This window comes from Maniola hyperantus, chromosome 8 (assembly GCF_902806685.2).
Source record: "Maniola hyperantus chromosome 8, iAphHyp1.2, whole genome shotgun sequence".
In the NCBI taxonomy this organism is placed as follows: domain Eukaryota; kingdom Metazoa; phylum Arthropoda; class Insecta; order Lepidoptera; family Nymphalidae; genus Maniola; species Maniola hyperantus.
Genome location: NC_048543.1, coordinates 2,682,231 through 2,698,289, shown reverse-complemented (window position 1 = coordinate 2,698,289; position 16,059 = coordinate 2,682,231). Strand labels below are relative to the sequence as shown.

The 16,059-nt window shown below is 36.6% G+C and overlaps 3 protein-coding genes across 5 annotated transcripts in view; 1 reads left to right on the top strand and 2 right to left on the bottom strand.

Annotated features, from left to right (window-relative positions):
* The window catches only part of LOC117984450 (kinesin-like protein CG14535), a 437,285-nt gene that overhangs the window by 327,741 nt on the left and 93,485 nt on the right, over positions 1 to 16,059 (top strand). The gene's annotated exons all lie outside the window — the stretch shown is intronic.
* LOC117984452 (ubiquinone biosynthesis O-methyltransferase, mitochondrial-like) lies at positions 964 to 7,049 on the bottom strand. The gene is made up of 6 exons (XM_034971067.2): positions 6,971 to 7,049; positions 5,830 to 6,000; positions 5,496 to 5,610; positions 4,287 to 4,421; positions 3,659 to 3,929; positions 964 to 3,148 (listed from the first exon to the last, which is right to left on the bottom strand). The coding sequence occupies exons 1-6, from the start codon at positions 7,030 to 7,032 to the stop codon at positions 3,033 to 3,035; spliced, it is 870 nt and encodes a 289-aa protein (XP_034826958.1). The 5' UTR covers positions 7,033 to 7,049; the 3' UTR covers positions 964 to 3,032.
* On the bottom strand, positions 10,534 to 14,599 carry LOC117984451 (ubiquinone biosynthesis O-methyltransferase-like). Its single transcript, XM_069500237.1, has 6 exons — positions 14,527 to 14,599; positions 13,720 to 13,933; positions 12,743 to 12,857; positions 12,344 to 12,478; positions 11,008 to 11,278; positions 10,534 to 10,649 (listed from the first exon to the last, which is right to left on the bottom strand). Exons 1-6 carry the CDS (start codon positions 14,597 to 14,599, stop codon positions 10,534 to 10,536), a joined length of 924 nt encoding a protein of 307 aa, XP_069356338.1.

Genomic DNA, 16,059 nt, shown 5'->3' with positions numbered 1-16,059 from the left:
AAGACGCAAGGCTAGTGTGTCAAAGCCAAATTCTAATATATTTATATTCAGAAATTATATGAAATTCCTGAACTCAGCAAAGTGTCTGTAACACAACTGAGTACCTATATGGCGCATTACGAGCAATATCATTGAAGCCATCTGTGAAAGTACTACATGCGATTTTATAACTGAAAAGTTTTTACTGTTAGGCGTGTCTTTTTTCTGAGATTCATAATTACGTGAGACGCACATCTGCAGAATGAAATAGAGATGAAACGCAGCTTCTTTTTAAGCTTCCGTATTTATACTCAAAGGATAAAATAGTAGTAATTAAAATAATTAAAAAACACGACTGCTTCTGTCATATTGAATTACTTCAAAAAAAATTGATGACTTGATAGAAATTATATGAGTTCCTGAAGTCGGCAAAGTGTCAGTAGCATACCCGAGTCACGGGTACATGGCGCAGTACGAGCAATATCGTTGAAGCCATCTGTGAAAACTGTTTTCATGCGGCCCTGATTAAAAGCCGCGGGCGAGCGCCGCACAAAGATGACACTGCGTTCCCCGCGCACTATATGGGATTTTGTAACTGAAAAGTTTTTACTGTTAGCCGTGTCTTTTTTTCTGAGGTTGGCAGTAAGGTGCAACGCACACCTGCATAGTGGAGTGGACATGAGGCGCAGCTTCTTTCTGCGTTGCGCAAAATCTGTATCATTATCTACCATCATATTCAACCCATCGCCGGCTCACTACTGAGTACCACCTCCTCTTAGAATGAGAAGCGAAGGGTTTACGCCATAGTCTGGCACGCTGGCCCAATGCGGATTGGCTGGTGTTAAAGTTTAATAGTTTAAGGGTGTCTGCTAGGGGTTGCCACGACACTGTCTGGCAATGCATGACGTGATTTTTAATACTAGGTATTCCGTAGAAAATAAAAAAAAATTAGACTATATTTTGACGTAAGATTTTTTACACCTTTATTACCTGTTATCTCCCAAAGTCACCATGATTTAAACTTCATAGTAGCTGATAGTTCCTCTCTGTGTTGGGGACAATACGCAGAGGAACTTTCAGCTTTTAATAAATAACGAATGTCTGGCACGCACTGCGAGTTGCGACTCTCTCTATAAGCGATCCACAGAAAACTCTGCGCGTTTGATTTATACGTTCAAATTCAGTCGCCCCTCTTCCTTAGTTCTTCGCCCCTGAGAATTTGCGCAGTAAATCTCAGCGCAGTAGCGACTAACGCGACAAAAATATCATTATGTAAATTCACAAAGAAATAAAAACCACACTCAGTGGGAATAGGCGCGGTCTAGCGAAACTGTGAGTCCGCTTTACACTAAGCGAATTTCTAGAGTTGAGGATTTGATTTACCTTGATGAGAGATAATTTATTAGGTACTAGCTGCCGGCGACTTCGTACGCGTGGATTTAGGTTTTTAAAAATCTTGTGGGAACTCTTTAATTTTCCGGGATAAAAAGTAACCTATGTCCAGTGGCGTGCACAATGTTTGAAGCCAGGGTAATCATTAGTTAGGTAGGAACCTATTTACTGGCAGGTCATAATGAAAAATATGCATTGAGCCATTACAACTGGGGTAAGCAGTGCACTTATGCCTCTATGACCTACACGCCACTGCCTATGTCCTTCCCCGGGATGTAAGCTATCTCTGTACCAAATTTCGTCAAAATTGGTTGAACGGTTGAGTCGTGAAAAACTAGCAGACAGACAGACAGACACACTTTCGCATTTATAATATTAGTATGGATTCGAAATCAGTACCCTTATTATAAATGCGAAAGTGTATTTGTTTGTTAGTTTTTCGGATTGTCCTTCAATCACTTCGCAACGGAGCGATGAATTAACGTGATTTTTTTGCATCATCATCATCATCATCATCATCATCACCAGTCTGTGGAAGTCCACTGTTGGACATAGGCCTTCCCTAAAGAGCGCCACCACACCCGGTCCTCAGCCTTCCTCATCCAGCTACTTCCCGCCAGCCTCTTTATATCGTCGGTTCATCGTGCTAGAGGGCGTCTCGCACTACGCTTGCTTAAACGCGGTCTCCACTCAAGGACTTTCCGGCTCCAACGGCCATCGCCTTTACGACAGGCATGATTTTTTGCATAGAAATAGTTAAAGATCGAGAGACAGGCTACTTTTTATCCTGGAAAACCAAAGAGTTCCCACGGGATTGTTACTACATCCCACTAAATTATTTAAATCAGAAAATGCCCTCATTTATATTTAATTTATAATCCCCCATTAGATTTAAACGTGGGATTATTCAAGGGGCCGATTTCAGGATTGAATCAATAACTTTCTGAAAAGCCGGCACCACGTTGGCGGTTCCTCTAATGCTGCAAATGTTTATGGATTCCAGTTACTCACTTAGCATCAGATGACTTGCCTGCTCGTTTGCTTGCTATTTATGTAGGTAACAAACTAAAGCTCAAATCTACAACCCAAAAACTCCTCTCAATAAATGCTGGAATATATTAAAATGTGTTTCTGTTGCTTGGGTATAACATCCGCCATATTAATTTCGTTCATATGAAAATGAAAATGAAAAAATATAAATGTATTTAAAAAAATGTTTTAGTTTAGTTTTTTTTTATTTAGTTAAAAATATAAATGTAGTCTGTGTCGCACGGTCTATAATAACAATTCTATTGACACCTCATTCATCAAAATCGGTTGAGTAATTTAGGTGCTACGGCGGAACGTACATAAATATAAACATAGATACATACATAGTCTGCTAAAATCATAACCCTTCCTTTTGGCTTAGAAGTCGGGTAAAACATTTGGTTAAATATCTTTTAACTGGCACTAAAAGCTAAATAGCTTGTATTGTGGACATAGGGTGCTTTTTATCCCAGAAAAAAGATTTTTTAAAATGCAAATCTACGCAGGCAAAGTCGCAGGCATCATCTAGCTACTTGAAAAACAATATATTTTTTAAAATATATAATGACTGTTGATATAGGTAGTAAGTACATGAATTGAGAGGTCAGGTGTTTTTTAGTAATAAAATTAAGTTATTTTGATTTCACAGCCTCGATCGCAAAGAAGCACTTCGTATGTTTAGTCCATTCCCAATACTTTGCCAATGGATAATAAACGTAGCCTTTTGTTGATTCCACGAAACAGTCGTCTGAAACAATAGAGAACAGAAATAATCGTTTAACACGATTTATTAAGGGGGGTTTATTCGTAGCATACTACTTGGGAACACTATCACAGCATTATAATATCGCTGACATAAATCTGTCCCGTTTTAACTGAAACTTAAGTCTGAGCAAATAAAAATACAGTCCACGACAGGTCGAGATGATAATCGGCGTATGAGGCGAGGGGACAACCCGCAAAACCCGCACGTCAACCGCATGGGGTTAGCGCGGGGAATGAGCGGGTGTACGGGGCGTTCCTTCCCCGATTGCTATCTCGACCTGTCGCGTACTATAGGAACGCTCTATAGATCTCAACCTCGGTCTCCCATGCGTAATTTTTCCACGCACGTGGTGACGAGATTCTGCCGTTTGCACTAGTGAGGCAATGTCAGCGATATCTACCTTGTGCTTACCCTGGCTTAAAACCCGGGCACGCCACTGACGCCGGGTATAGGTGACAACTGATAATAGTATTGTCATACTACATTACTTACTCATTTCCATCATGTATTGCAGTTCGCTTGGTTTGATAAACTTGTCAAATTCGTGGACACCCTTTGGAATTATTTTCAAAATATCTTCAAAGACAAATATTATAAAGAACTGTGCGATGCGTGTTCTGTTTATGGTGGTAAAGAATAGTTTTCCGCCTGGTTTAGCGGCACGCACACATGATTCCACGAACAGCTCCTGATTGGCGACATGATCTATAACCTCTGATGCCACTACAACATCATAACTCTCAGGATACTTCTTAGAATGTTCCTGAAAAGCAAAAAATTAAAACATTACTATATTTTGAAGTAAGCCTACTTAGCCCTACTAATATTATACCTAAATGTGAAAGTGTGGATGTTTGGATGTTAGTTACTCAATTGCGCAAAACGGCTGAACGGATTACGGCGGAATGGAGATAGATTATACCCTGGATTAACACAAAGGCTACTTTTTATCCCGGAAATCTAAAAAATTCCCGCGGGATTTTAAAGAATGTAAATCCACGCGGACGAAGTCGCGGGCATCAGCTAGTTTAGGTATAACTTCTTTCGGATTTTAAAATGACTTACAAAATTGCTTGAGACTTGAGAGTCTCAAGCACTCGATGCAACAGCATAATCTCACCTCTATCGTAGTCCAAATATATGCAGGCAAGTTATTTGCCAAGCGCTTGTTCTTAGAGCGATGTTGTGTTGCGTGTTCAATGCCTGCTTCGCTGGGGTCTATTCCAGTAACTTCAGCCCCAAGCATAGCCAAGGCCTAAAAACGTATACTAGGCAGTTTTAAATTAGTATTTTATTTATCGTTTTCGCAAATTATTAATCTGTGATTCTGGTTAGGACAACTGCAGTGGCGTGCAGTTCATAGAGGCATAAGAGCACTGCTTACCCGAGTTGAAATAGCTTCGTGCCCATTTTTCATCATATCAGTTGGTGAATAATAAGCCTAACTAATGCCTATCCTAGCTTCGAATCCTGTGCACGCCACTGAGGATATTATATCTCAATACTCAACAACGTAGATAGAATTGGAGCGGCTAAACTATTAGACCGAAACTTAGGTCTTAGGAAAAAAATTAGGTCATCAATACGTCAGAAGGACGAATTGATATTTTAAGAACCAAGCAATGACTACTTACACTAAAAAGCTTAAAATAAAATAAAATATTAAAAACTGAGTTACAAAACCAATACAAAGTAAAAATAACTTTTGTTTGTACTCGTGTCGAATGTTGAAGTCGGGCGTGCTTTACAGTTTGATTTCTGTAGTTTCATTTATTATCTTGTCAGACCTGCTAGGTGATTCGCTAACTCAGTGTCTAACACAAAATGATAGCCACCGAGGTTGGTTGGTCCTACAATGCTGCTTCACTGGGTGGTAGTAAAATATTTTTTCGAAGAAAACCTTCAACGGATTAAAAAATGGCTCTGTGGCTATCGTTCAGTGTTAGACACTGAGTTAGAGAATCACCCCACTGGGCGCGTTTGGAAACCTCGACGTAGCTTTAGTTTTTAAGTTTGTGTAAAAATTATCACCACTATATCATCTTACAAATGCAACAACCGACTATCAAAAAATGGAATTTATTACCTATTTTGAATAAACCATTTAATTTGATTTGATTAATGCTCGCCCGTCTTCATACATATATACAGGAGTAGAAACAAAAAATATTTTTACTTTGGTTTTGGAAGTCGGTTTTTAAATATTTTTTTGTATAAAGTATTTGAAATTCGCTCGAATTTTAACAACGTTGATGTGATATAAAATCTTAGTCTAAAGCTACTTCTATCGCACGTTTTCTCTTCAGATACTATAACCACCATACCTTACCTCTGAGAGAAATCCTCCGCCACATCCGACGTCAAGGATTTTCTTTCCTTTCAGACAGTTAGAGAATTTTTCACCAGGTGCTACATCTACTAGACTGTCTCTTATATAAGGAACTCTACAAAATAAACCGTTACAAAATTATTGTTAAGTATTTTCTAAAAAATATAAAACCAAGCATCAAACATTTTTGGTTAAACACGGATTTTAACAGAGTTTTTTGACGTAAGTTTTGCTTTATTACCTATACAAGACTATAATAATTATAGTCTTGTATAATGATCATACAAAATGCAAAAGTGGCTCAGGTTTTAGTATATAATATATTGGTTTTCACCTGATATTGTTCAAACGATAAAGGGCCGTAAATGTCCCTTGAGGATCCCAAAACGCTTTCGGTATTTTTTTATTGACTTGGTAGAAATCTTTTGAGTCAATCGTTGAGTGAGCGGATCTCTTAGAATTGAAATAAATATTGTTTAAAAAGGCAACAGCTGGGATCGAACGTCTGGAAATAAAGCAGGTTAGTCAAAAGAAACATACTCATATAAGTATTTTTTGTAAGGCTTTTATGTATCTATGTACCTACAAACATAATAATGTTACAAACAAAAATTGTGATAAAAATACATTTTTTTGGAATTAAATATCATTACAACACTAGATGATTTCTGCGACTTTTTCTACGTGGAATTAGATTTTATAAATCCGGTGGGAATTTTTATTTTCTGGATAAAAAGTAGCTTATGTCCGTTTCCGGGATGCAAACTATCTATGTGCCAAAAAGTAAAATACCGTGAAGTCTAAAGGAAAGCGCAATAAAAAACCGACTTCAATACCTAACCACAGACACTAAAAATTAAAAAAAAAAAATATTACCGAATATATTATTATGCATAAAGAGTTAAATGTAGTTCTTTAATAATATTTTTGGAGCCGGTGCCAATTAAGTAGCTCGCTGCGCGAATTTTCTAGTACTTCATATTTTTTTGAGTCTTCACAATTGCACCTCATTGGCACCGACCCCAAAAAATATTATAACAGAACTACATTAACTCTTGATGGTATAATATATTTGGAAATAAATTAAATTATTTTTAATTTTTAGTGTCTGTTGTTAGGTTAGACTTTAATAGTTTTTTTTAATTATTTATTTCACATTTTTGGTGTTGCCATGTATTAAAATATGCTATGCCTGTTTAAAAACCTACTATTTACTAAGCTATTACACTGATGGCGAGCAATTTACTCTTATTCGTTGAGGATTTCCATAATCATCTTCGAAGATATTCATCAGATCTTCACCAAATTTATATGGGACCACCTTGGAAGTATACCCTTTCAAACAAAAAATGAATTTTCCAAATCGGTCCCTCGCGTAGTTGAGTAATCGGGGAACATACATTAAAAAAAAAAAATTGACGAATTGAGAACCTCCTCCTTTTTTGAAGATGGTTAAAAATAATGTATCCACTTACCTTAATAATAATATAGCGTTAATACTACGAATATTAACGTCGTAACATAGTTTTGCAGACATCTTTACTATCTGAGGACACAATATATTATATAAAATACAAATCAAATAAGTAATCACTAGGTACCCTTATTATAAATGTGAAAGTGTGATTGTTTGTTTATTTGTTGGTTTGTCCTTCAATCAAGTCGCAACGGTGCAACGCATTGACGTGATTTTTTGCATGGGTATAGATAAAGACCTGCTGGTCGATTCCGTAAAATTTGAAACTTGATAATCAATCATTATTACAATCGCAATTGTTGTAATTGGCTGAATTTATGGTATTCTTGTTGCAACAATTAATATTGTGAGCGTCAGCCAATTAGAGGTGATTGCGATCGCGACATTGTAGCTGTCATCCTACCGCAATCGCGCAACTGGAGAGTGACATAGGCTACTTTTATCCCGGATAATCAAAGAGTTCCCACGGGATTTTTAAAAACCTAATTCCACGCGAATGAAGTCGCGGGCATCAGCTAGTTTAAGATAATTGTGTGGTTTGTTGACGCATCATTTGTATTTTGATAACTAAGATAAATTACGTCGCAGTTAGATAAAATTATGCCTACGTATTAATTAGGTCTAGGTTCTATTTAGATATGTAAATAAAAAAGAGTCATTCAAATACTAAATTTTAAACAATTTCTTTAGTTCTAGACGGACGGACGGAGTAACCTGCATGTGTGAGAATTCTCCATAATGTTCTCGAAGTCTGTGTGTGTGTTTTGTCTTCTCCCTTCGGTAGTGTTACTACATCCCACTAGATTTTTTTAAACCAGAAAATGCCCTGATATTATATTTAATTTTATAATCCCCACTCATTGACTTATTATATAACTTCGTATGGACAGCGCTATTGAACAAACAAAATGGCACCGACTCAGTGGTGCTTTAGCACCAATGCAACCTCAGTGTCGTCTGGATTTCAAACGGGTCGTTCATTAGTATCTAAGAGGTGGCGCTGATTAATTTGGTTCCAAAACCGTGAAAAATTTTGTTTGCTTGACCATATCTTGTCATTTATATCGATGTCCCTACTAGATTTCAACGTGGGATTATTCAAGGGGCGGATTTCAGGGTTGAATCAATAACTTCCTGAGAAGTCGGCAATACGTTGGCGGTTCCTCTGCTCCAAATGTTCATGGGGCTCCGGTTACTCACTTACCATCAGGTGACTTGCCTGCTCGTTTGCTTGCTATTTATATAACAAACTAAAGTTCAAAACTACAACTCGACTACTCCTCTCAATAAATGCTGAAATATTATATTAAAATAGTTTTTCTGTTGCTTAGATCCGCCGTATTAATTTCCTTCACATAAATGTAGCCTGTGTCACGGTCTACAATAATAATTCGATTGACATCTCATTCATCAAAATCGGTTGAAGAGTATAGGCGCTACGGTAGAACGTATATAAATACAAACATAGATACAATAGTTTGCTAAAATAATAACCCTACTTTTTGGCTTACTAGTCGGTTAAAAAATTTGGTTACAATAACTCTTACCTGGTACTAAAAGCAATGATATTAACAACCACTCTTTTTCTACCAGCCACCGATTCAACTCTTCAATAACGTGTGAAACACAGAAATTTGTAACGCCGTACTTATTTGATTAGCATGTTACGGGAAACATGCATACCTACTCGATAATTTAGGCATTATAAAGATTTCCATAAAACTTCAAAGAAATTATGAAGTTTATTAATTTAAAGCGAATTTTTATATTTTCTAGTATAGTTTTTATAGTCAAGTAATTATTTCCGTCAAATCTGAACCGATCCCTTTATTTCCACAAAATAAATATTTTTTTTGTATTTTTGTTTCACATTTTGTTACAAGGTGTAAAGTTCCTGAGCACATTAAATTAAAACTAGTTGAAATAAAGGTTTGCAATTAGAACTACTTTTTAGTTTTTATTAGATAAAACGTATTTAAAGTGAAAACGAGCTTTAACTACACCACAGAAACGGAATAAATTACAAAAAGAGAAGTTAACAGCTGATATGTACAATAAGTTCTTATCGTATAATGAGCGATCCCATGAAAAACGTTATCTACCTACGTCATACAAAATAAAAAAGTAGGTTATTAAAAAAAACCGGCCAAGTGCGAGTCAGTCTCGCGCAATGAGGGTTCCGTACTACAGTCCTATTTTTTCGACATTTTGCACGATAATTCAAAAACTATGATGCATAAAAATAAATAAAAATTTCAGAATGTACAGGTGAAGAGCTTTTATATGATACCCCACTTGATATAGTTATCTTATTTTATTTATTTATTTTTATTTTTCATGTACCAAAATTGTAGTTGCAAAGTAATAATAAATTAAGTTACATTGGAAATGCTTATCTCTAAACAGAGATTTCTTCCAGCTTACCATTCAAGGTTGTGAGTAAGGCGTATCAAGAAAACTTTCTTCGAATCTTACTTCTAAGTAAGATATAAGAGTAAGAGAATCTTACTTCGAAAATTAAAAATACTAATTATCAGCTCATGACCATAATTTTTTTTTTTGTGTGATGAAACTATAAATTCACGGTTTTCAGATTTTTCCCCTGATGTCAGCTATAAGACCTACCTTCCTGCCAAATTTCATGATTCTAGGTCAACGGGAAGTACCCTGTAGGTTTCCTGACAGACAGACAGACAACAAAGTGATCCTATAAGGGTTCCGTTTTTCCTTTGGAGGTACGGAACCCTAAAAACAAAAAACCTTACTGCGTGAATACCAAAAAGTATAAAACAAGACGTAAACTGAAGTAGGTATTTCATTATTATCAATTTCCGTGATAAATTATTCTTGGGAACTTAACCGATACAATACAGCAATCCTCCTTCAACGGGTTTTCCTTCAATCAAACCGCAACCAGCGATTACAAGAGTAAATTACAAGTTACAAGTAGGATAGTAGCTGGTAGCAAATAATTGTACATCGACTATTAGAAAGAGGTTTCGGCTTCCTAGAGCGTTGTCTCTTTTTTTTTTTTAAATATTAGCCATGTCAAATGACTAAAATTCCTCTTTCCTCTCCAACTAAGCGTCAGGCTTGTGCTAGGAGTAGGTACGACAATATAGTGCAACGGGCGCGGTTTGAACCGTCGACCTTTCGGTTTTCAGTCCACTCCTTTACCGGTTGAGCTATTGAGGCTTATCTCTGTCACTCATATCTATGTGACGTTTTGCTCGGTGTCAAGGACAGAGACAACGCTATACAAAACCGCTAAGTATCTCTTTCTAAACGTCGATGTACAATATTTCCAGCCGGGTACTCTACTTATCTCCGGATAGAGTTGAAGGCCTGGAGAGTGGCTTCTTTTTATATCCCGGAAAATCAAAAAGTTCCCACGGGATTTTTAAAAACCGAAATCCACAAGGGCGACGTTGCTGACATCATCTAATATATAATAACAATTAGGAAAACTACTTGTAAAACAATAAAAAATATTTAATTACTGATACTGTAGGTATATGAGAGGGTAGATACTAGAGTACCTACTCTAGTCATAAAATTAAGTTATTTTGATTTCACAGCCTCGATTGCAAAGAAGCAGTTCGTATGTTTAGTCCATTCCCAATACTTTGCCAATGGATAATAAACGTAGCCTTTTGTTGATTCCACGAAACAGTCATCTGAAATAATAGAGAACAGAAAAGAAGAAAAAATATATGCCGTGTATAAAAAGTATTTGCAGTCCTGTGCGTTGCTGGAACGAGCTGCAGGCCAAATCAGCGTGAATTTGACCTGCAGCTCATTCCTTTTATCATTTAGATAATCTTCAATTGTGTAATATGCTTTTTTCAGGAGCATACCTACATTTACTAGATTTTTTAAACTTGTGTAAAGGCAAGTCCAAAATAGTTTGCGGAATTTGGTTATACAAGAGGCTATATACCCAAACCCACAAATGAATTTTAGACTTTCCTGAGGGTAGGAGTTGCAAGCTTATTACGGTTTCTAGTTAGCCTATTGTAATATTATCATACTTACTCATTTCTATCATGTATTTCAGTTCACTTGGTTTGATGAACTTGTCAAATTCATGGGCACCCTTTGGAACAATTTTGAAAATATTTTCAAAGGCAAATATTATATAGAACTGTGCGAGGCGTGTTCTGTTTATGGTGGTAAAGAATAGCTTCCCTCCCGGTTTAGCGGCACGCACACATGACTCCACGAACAGCTCCTGATTGGCGACATGATCTATAACCTCTGATGCCACGACAACGTCATAGCTCTCAGGATACTCCTTAGAATGTTCCTGAAAAGCAAAAAATAAAACTATTAAACCTAGCTATAAATATTCCACTAAATGTGGCCCTTCATAGTAACAACATGTTCCAACCGGGGTTGAAGCGGATGCCAATATTTTGACAACCGCGGATGAGGATGCAGATGTTTGAATTAATGCGAATGTTCCGCTTACGGATGCGGGTGCGTATATCCGTAACACCCTTGTTGGGTACCATTGTACACTTTTGATTGGTCAATTAGCGAACGAAGATATCAATTATCAACTAGCAAACACGCGCGAGGCACGCGCCACTCTGGTCCCGCCCATTTTCTTTGCTGGTCGTTACACTTTGCAAATATGAATCCGCATCCACAACATCTTATTAATTGCTGCAGATGTTCCGCATTTGCGGATGCAAATATCCGACCCCTGGTTTCAACGTAGGTACATCGTGTCCGCACTCCTGTCAATCGTAATCCGCTTTAGGGTCGATTTTTCAAATGGTCAAATAACTTTTAACTGATGAATAAATTTGATGTTTGACAGTTTTTTGTATACGAAATCCTTGGACGATCTAACCTATGGACTTGTAACGCGCCTAATATTACGAATAAAAATTTCCGTCACTTTTGGTGCGGGACGAGCAAGACGAAATCTGTCAAAACGTCAAATTTATTCATCAGATTTTTAAGAAGTTCTTTGATGATTGAAAAATCAGCCATTAGATGCGATCCGTTTTATATGAACATCATCATCATCATCAACCGATAGACGTCCACAGCTGGACATAGGTCTCTTGTAGGGACTTCCACACGCTAGGGTCTTGCGAAGCCTGAATCCAGCGGCTCCCTGCGACTCGTCTGATGTCGTCCGTCCACCTAGTGGGGGGTCTTCCAACGCTGCGCCTGCCGCTGCGAGGTCGCAATTCCAGCACCTTGGGACCCCAACGCGCCCTGCCCATTGCCACTTCAGCTTCGCAACCCGTTGAGCTATGTCGGCTACTCTAGTTCTGCTACGGATCTCCTCATTTCTGATTTGATCACGTAGAGAAACTCCAAAAAAGAAAAGAACCTGATAGCAGCGTAATCTCACCTCCATCGTCGACCAAATATATTTAGGCAAGTTATTAGCCAAACGATTGTTCCTAGAGCTATTTTGTTTTGCATGTTCAGTGGCTGCCTCGCTGGGGTCTATTCCAGTGACTTCAGCCCCAAGCATAGCCAAGGCCTAAAAAGATAGGTATATTATAATAAGTAGTTTTAATTCATTTTATTGTATATAATATTCAAAAAATACTACCCATTTTTTCGTTTGGAACGCTGTCTGTAAGATTTATGGACTAAATTAAACTTTATAAAACAAGGTAGTAAGTTCTATTTTACTTTAACACTGAAGTGTTTCGACGCTTGAATTCTATCAACGTTGGTGAGATGTAAAATCTTGTACTAAGGCTAAATGATCCCTTCAGACATTGTCACCAACATACCTTACCTCTGAGAGAAATCCACCTCCACAACCAATGTCAAGGATTTTCTTTCCTTTCAGACAATCAGAGAATTTTTCTCCAGGTGCTACATCGACTAGACAGTCTCGTATGTAAGGCACTCTACAAAATTAACGTAAAAATTTATAAGGGTCTTGGGCTGTAGAATTAAAATAACGTGATTTTGTTGTATAGCGGCAGTTTATGAGGCTAGAATTCATTATTAAAGAGAATAATTTTTAAAAAATCATGATTATTTATTTATTTCTAAAATAATTAATTATTAACGTCACGCTGTACCAAAAGCGATTAATGACGTCACGAGGCGTAAACGACAAATATTTTTTAATTTTGAACATAAGAAATGTTTTACCGCAGAAATTACTCTACTTTTATCTTTAAAAATTGAAAAAAATTGTCTTTTTCGGATTGTAACATCAGTATTCACCTTCCGTACAGCATGTCAGTTCATGTTAAAAATAAATAAAAATCATGATTTTTTAAATTCAATTAGTAATGAATTCTAGCCCCATAAACTACAGTCCAAGATCCTATTCTGAGGAGCATGGACCTAGAATAGAAAACTAGATCACAACTGCTTTTTGTTAGTTCTAAGCATTTTTGATCGCTCATTGCAACAACTGTGTAATATTTTTAGCGGCCATTTTGAAATTTTTATTATTTATTGTTAGTTATAGGTAGTAGTTATTACTAGCTGTTGTTGTGAGAGTCTAAAACAGGATTGCGATTTTGAATTTTAAATTAGATTTATTTGAAAGTTTTTTTTTATTTTTGGTTAAAGACAACTTTTCGTTGATTTTCAAACTAACGTAAAATAAATACTATCTTGTGTGCGTGTTAAGCTTGACACTCAGTAGGTAGGTACTTATAATATATTATTTAACACAAAATTGTAGAATTTTGTGTCATTCCATCGTTCCTGCGTACGAGTATAATAATATGAGCGTTGATATTATATTTTTACCGAATATAGTTCAAACGATAAAGCGGTGCAAACGTCCCATGGGGATCCCAAAAATTTTTCGATATTTTTTTATTCGCTTGGAAAAAATCCTTAGAGTCAATCGTTGAGTGAGCGCATCGCTTGGAATTGAAGTTAATTTTATTTGAAAAGTCACCAGCTGGGCTCCAACATCTAAAAACAAGGTAAATAATAAGAAACGTAGATAGGATCTCCACTTAGCATGAGAAGGGTTTGGACACACGCAGCCACCACGCTGGGCGCTGGCCAAGAGCAGATTATTATCAGACTTCACGAGCATTTAAGAACTTTATGGAGAACACTTAGGCATGCAGGTTTCCCAACGATGTTTTCCTTCACCGTTAAACCAAGTGATTTATTATAATTACTTAAAACGCACATAACTCCGAACAGTTAGAGATGAAAACCATGAATTCAATGGTTGAAGGAAAGGACATATTATAATAATTAATCTATTACTTACCTAATTAATACAGTTTTAATACTACGAGTATTTAGATCGTAGCAGAGTTTTGCAGTCATCTTTATCATCTGAGGACAATACATCTATATATATATATATATATATATATATATATATATATATATATATATATATATATATATATACAATATATTTATATATATATATATAAATAAAAGGAACAACCGATTGACTGTTATAGCGGGAATAGAAAGACACACTGTGTGAAAAATTGCAACTTTCCACACATCATGGTACAAGAGATACAACCCGCTGACAGACAGATGGACAGTGGAGGCTTAGTAACAGGGACCAGTGAAACCTACGGGTACGGAATCTAGAAATATCTTCTAGGTTGAAATAAAGGACCAAAGGGCTGGCTGTTACCTCGGTGAGCATATTGGTCTGGCCATTCAACGAGGTAACGCAGCAGCCGGCGTTCTGGGCACCCCGCCTCGCCTATATAATTTAATTATTATATTACTAGATGATGCCCGCGACTTCGTCCAAGTGGGTTTAGGTCTTATTTAAATCCCGTGGGAACTGTTTAATTTTCCGGGATAAAAAGCCTATGTCCTTCTCCGGGATTTAAGCTAACTCTGTACCAAATTTCATATAAATCGGTTGAACTGTTGGGCCGTGAAAAGCTAGCAGACAGACAGACAGACACACATTTATAATATGAGTATGGATGATTATAATATATATTTGAATAAATAAACTAAATAAATATGATTCTATAAATAAAAATATATAGGGAGAGAGTATAATACCTGGTGTTAGTAGCAATGATATAAACAACCACTCTTTTCATTTACTCTTCGATAGTGAGTGAAGGATTAAACTTTTTAATGCCGTATTTAAACGTAGGTAAACAGGGTAGGGTATGTTACAGGAAAAATGCATTATTTGGGCATTTTATAGAGTTCTATGGTGGTTTAATTTAGGCATTTTATGGATTTCCATGGTGGACTATGGCCAAACCTTTCTGAAAGGAGACCCTGATCAGCTGTTGTGAGCCGCCGATGGGTTGATGATTTCCCAATTTCTTGGATATAATAATAATATTATGGTAGTTTTTTTTTGTTGAAGTTGAGCCCGGATAATCTATATCGACATGAACTTTAGGTTTTTTAATAACACCGTGGGAACTCTTTGATTTTCCGGGATAAAAATAGACCTATGACCGCCTCCGGGATGCAAGCTATCTCTATACCAAATTTCATCAAATCTGTTAGGCGGATGGTGAAAAGATACAGATAAAACACATAAAACCCCACAGATGTTGGTGAAGAGGTGACAGATAGATCGACAAACAGACAAAACACACTTTTGCAATTATAATATTAGTAGGGATTATTAAATTAGTAAATTATTTGTAATTAGTATTAGTAATTATTGTTAATTACCGTAATAAAATGCTGAATGAAAACCGGTCAAGCGGGAGTCGAACTCGCACACGAGAAGTTCTGTACCATCATACCAGATTATGTAATTTTTTTAATTTTCACGGCGACTATTTTGAAATTTTTATTATTTGTTGTTATAGCGACAACAAAAATACACAGTCGGTGAAAATTTCAGCTCTCTACCTAACACGGTTCATGAGACACAGCCCGTAGACAGACAGACGGCCGGACGGACAGACTGACGGAAAGTGGAGGTTTAGTAATTCCTCCATCGGCATCCTTCGGGTACGGAACCCTAAAGAATGATGAAAATGATGATGATGATGATGATGATGAAAAATGGTGACTTTTTGATAACCTTCTAAAGTTATTAACATTACAATCATAAAGCAATCAATACTTTGACCCTTACCTACTTCTGTAGGGTTTTAATCACGGATTAAAATAATG

Coding starts and splice junctions, on each gene's coding strand:
- LOC117984452 (XM_034971067.2), bottom strand. CDS start 7,032: ATGTCTGCAAAACTATGTTACGACGTTAATATTCGTAGTATTAACGCT. Junction 6,001..6,970: donor AACGCTATATTATTATTAAG/GTAAGTGGATAC, acceptor CTTTATTTCCAG/ACGTTCGATCCCAGCTGTTG. Junction 5,611..5,829: donor TATCGTTTGAACAATATCAG/GTGAAAACCAAT, acceptor TTTATTTTGTAG/AGTTCCTTATATAAGAGACA.
- LOC117984451 (XM_069500237.1), bottom strand. CDS start 14,599: ATGCTCACCGAGGTAACAGCCAGCCCTTTGGTCCTTTATTTCAACCTA. Junction 12,858..13,719: donor TATCGTTTGAACTATATTCG/GTAAAAATATAA, acceptor TTAATTTTGTAG/AGTGCCTTACATACGAGACT. Junction 10,650..11,007: donor GAAATACATGATAGAAATGA/GTAAGTATGATA, acceptor CTATTATTTCAG/ATGACTGTTTCGTGGAATCA.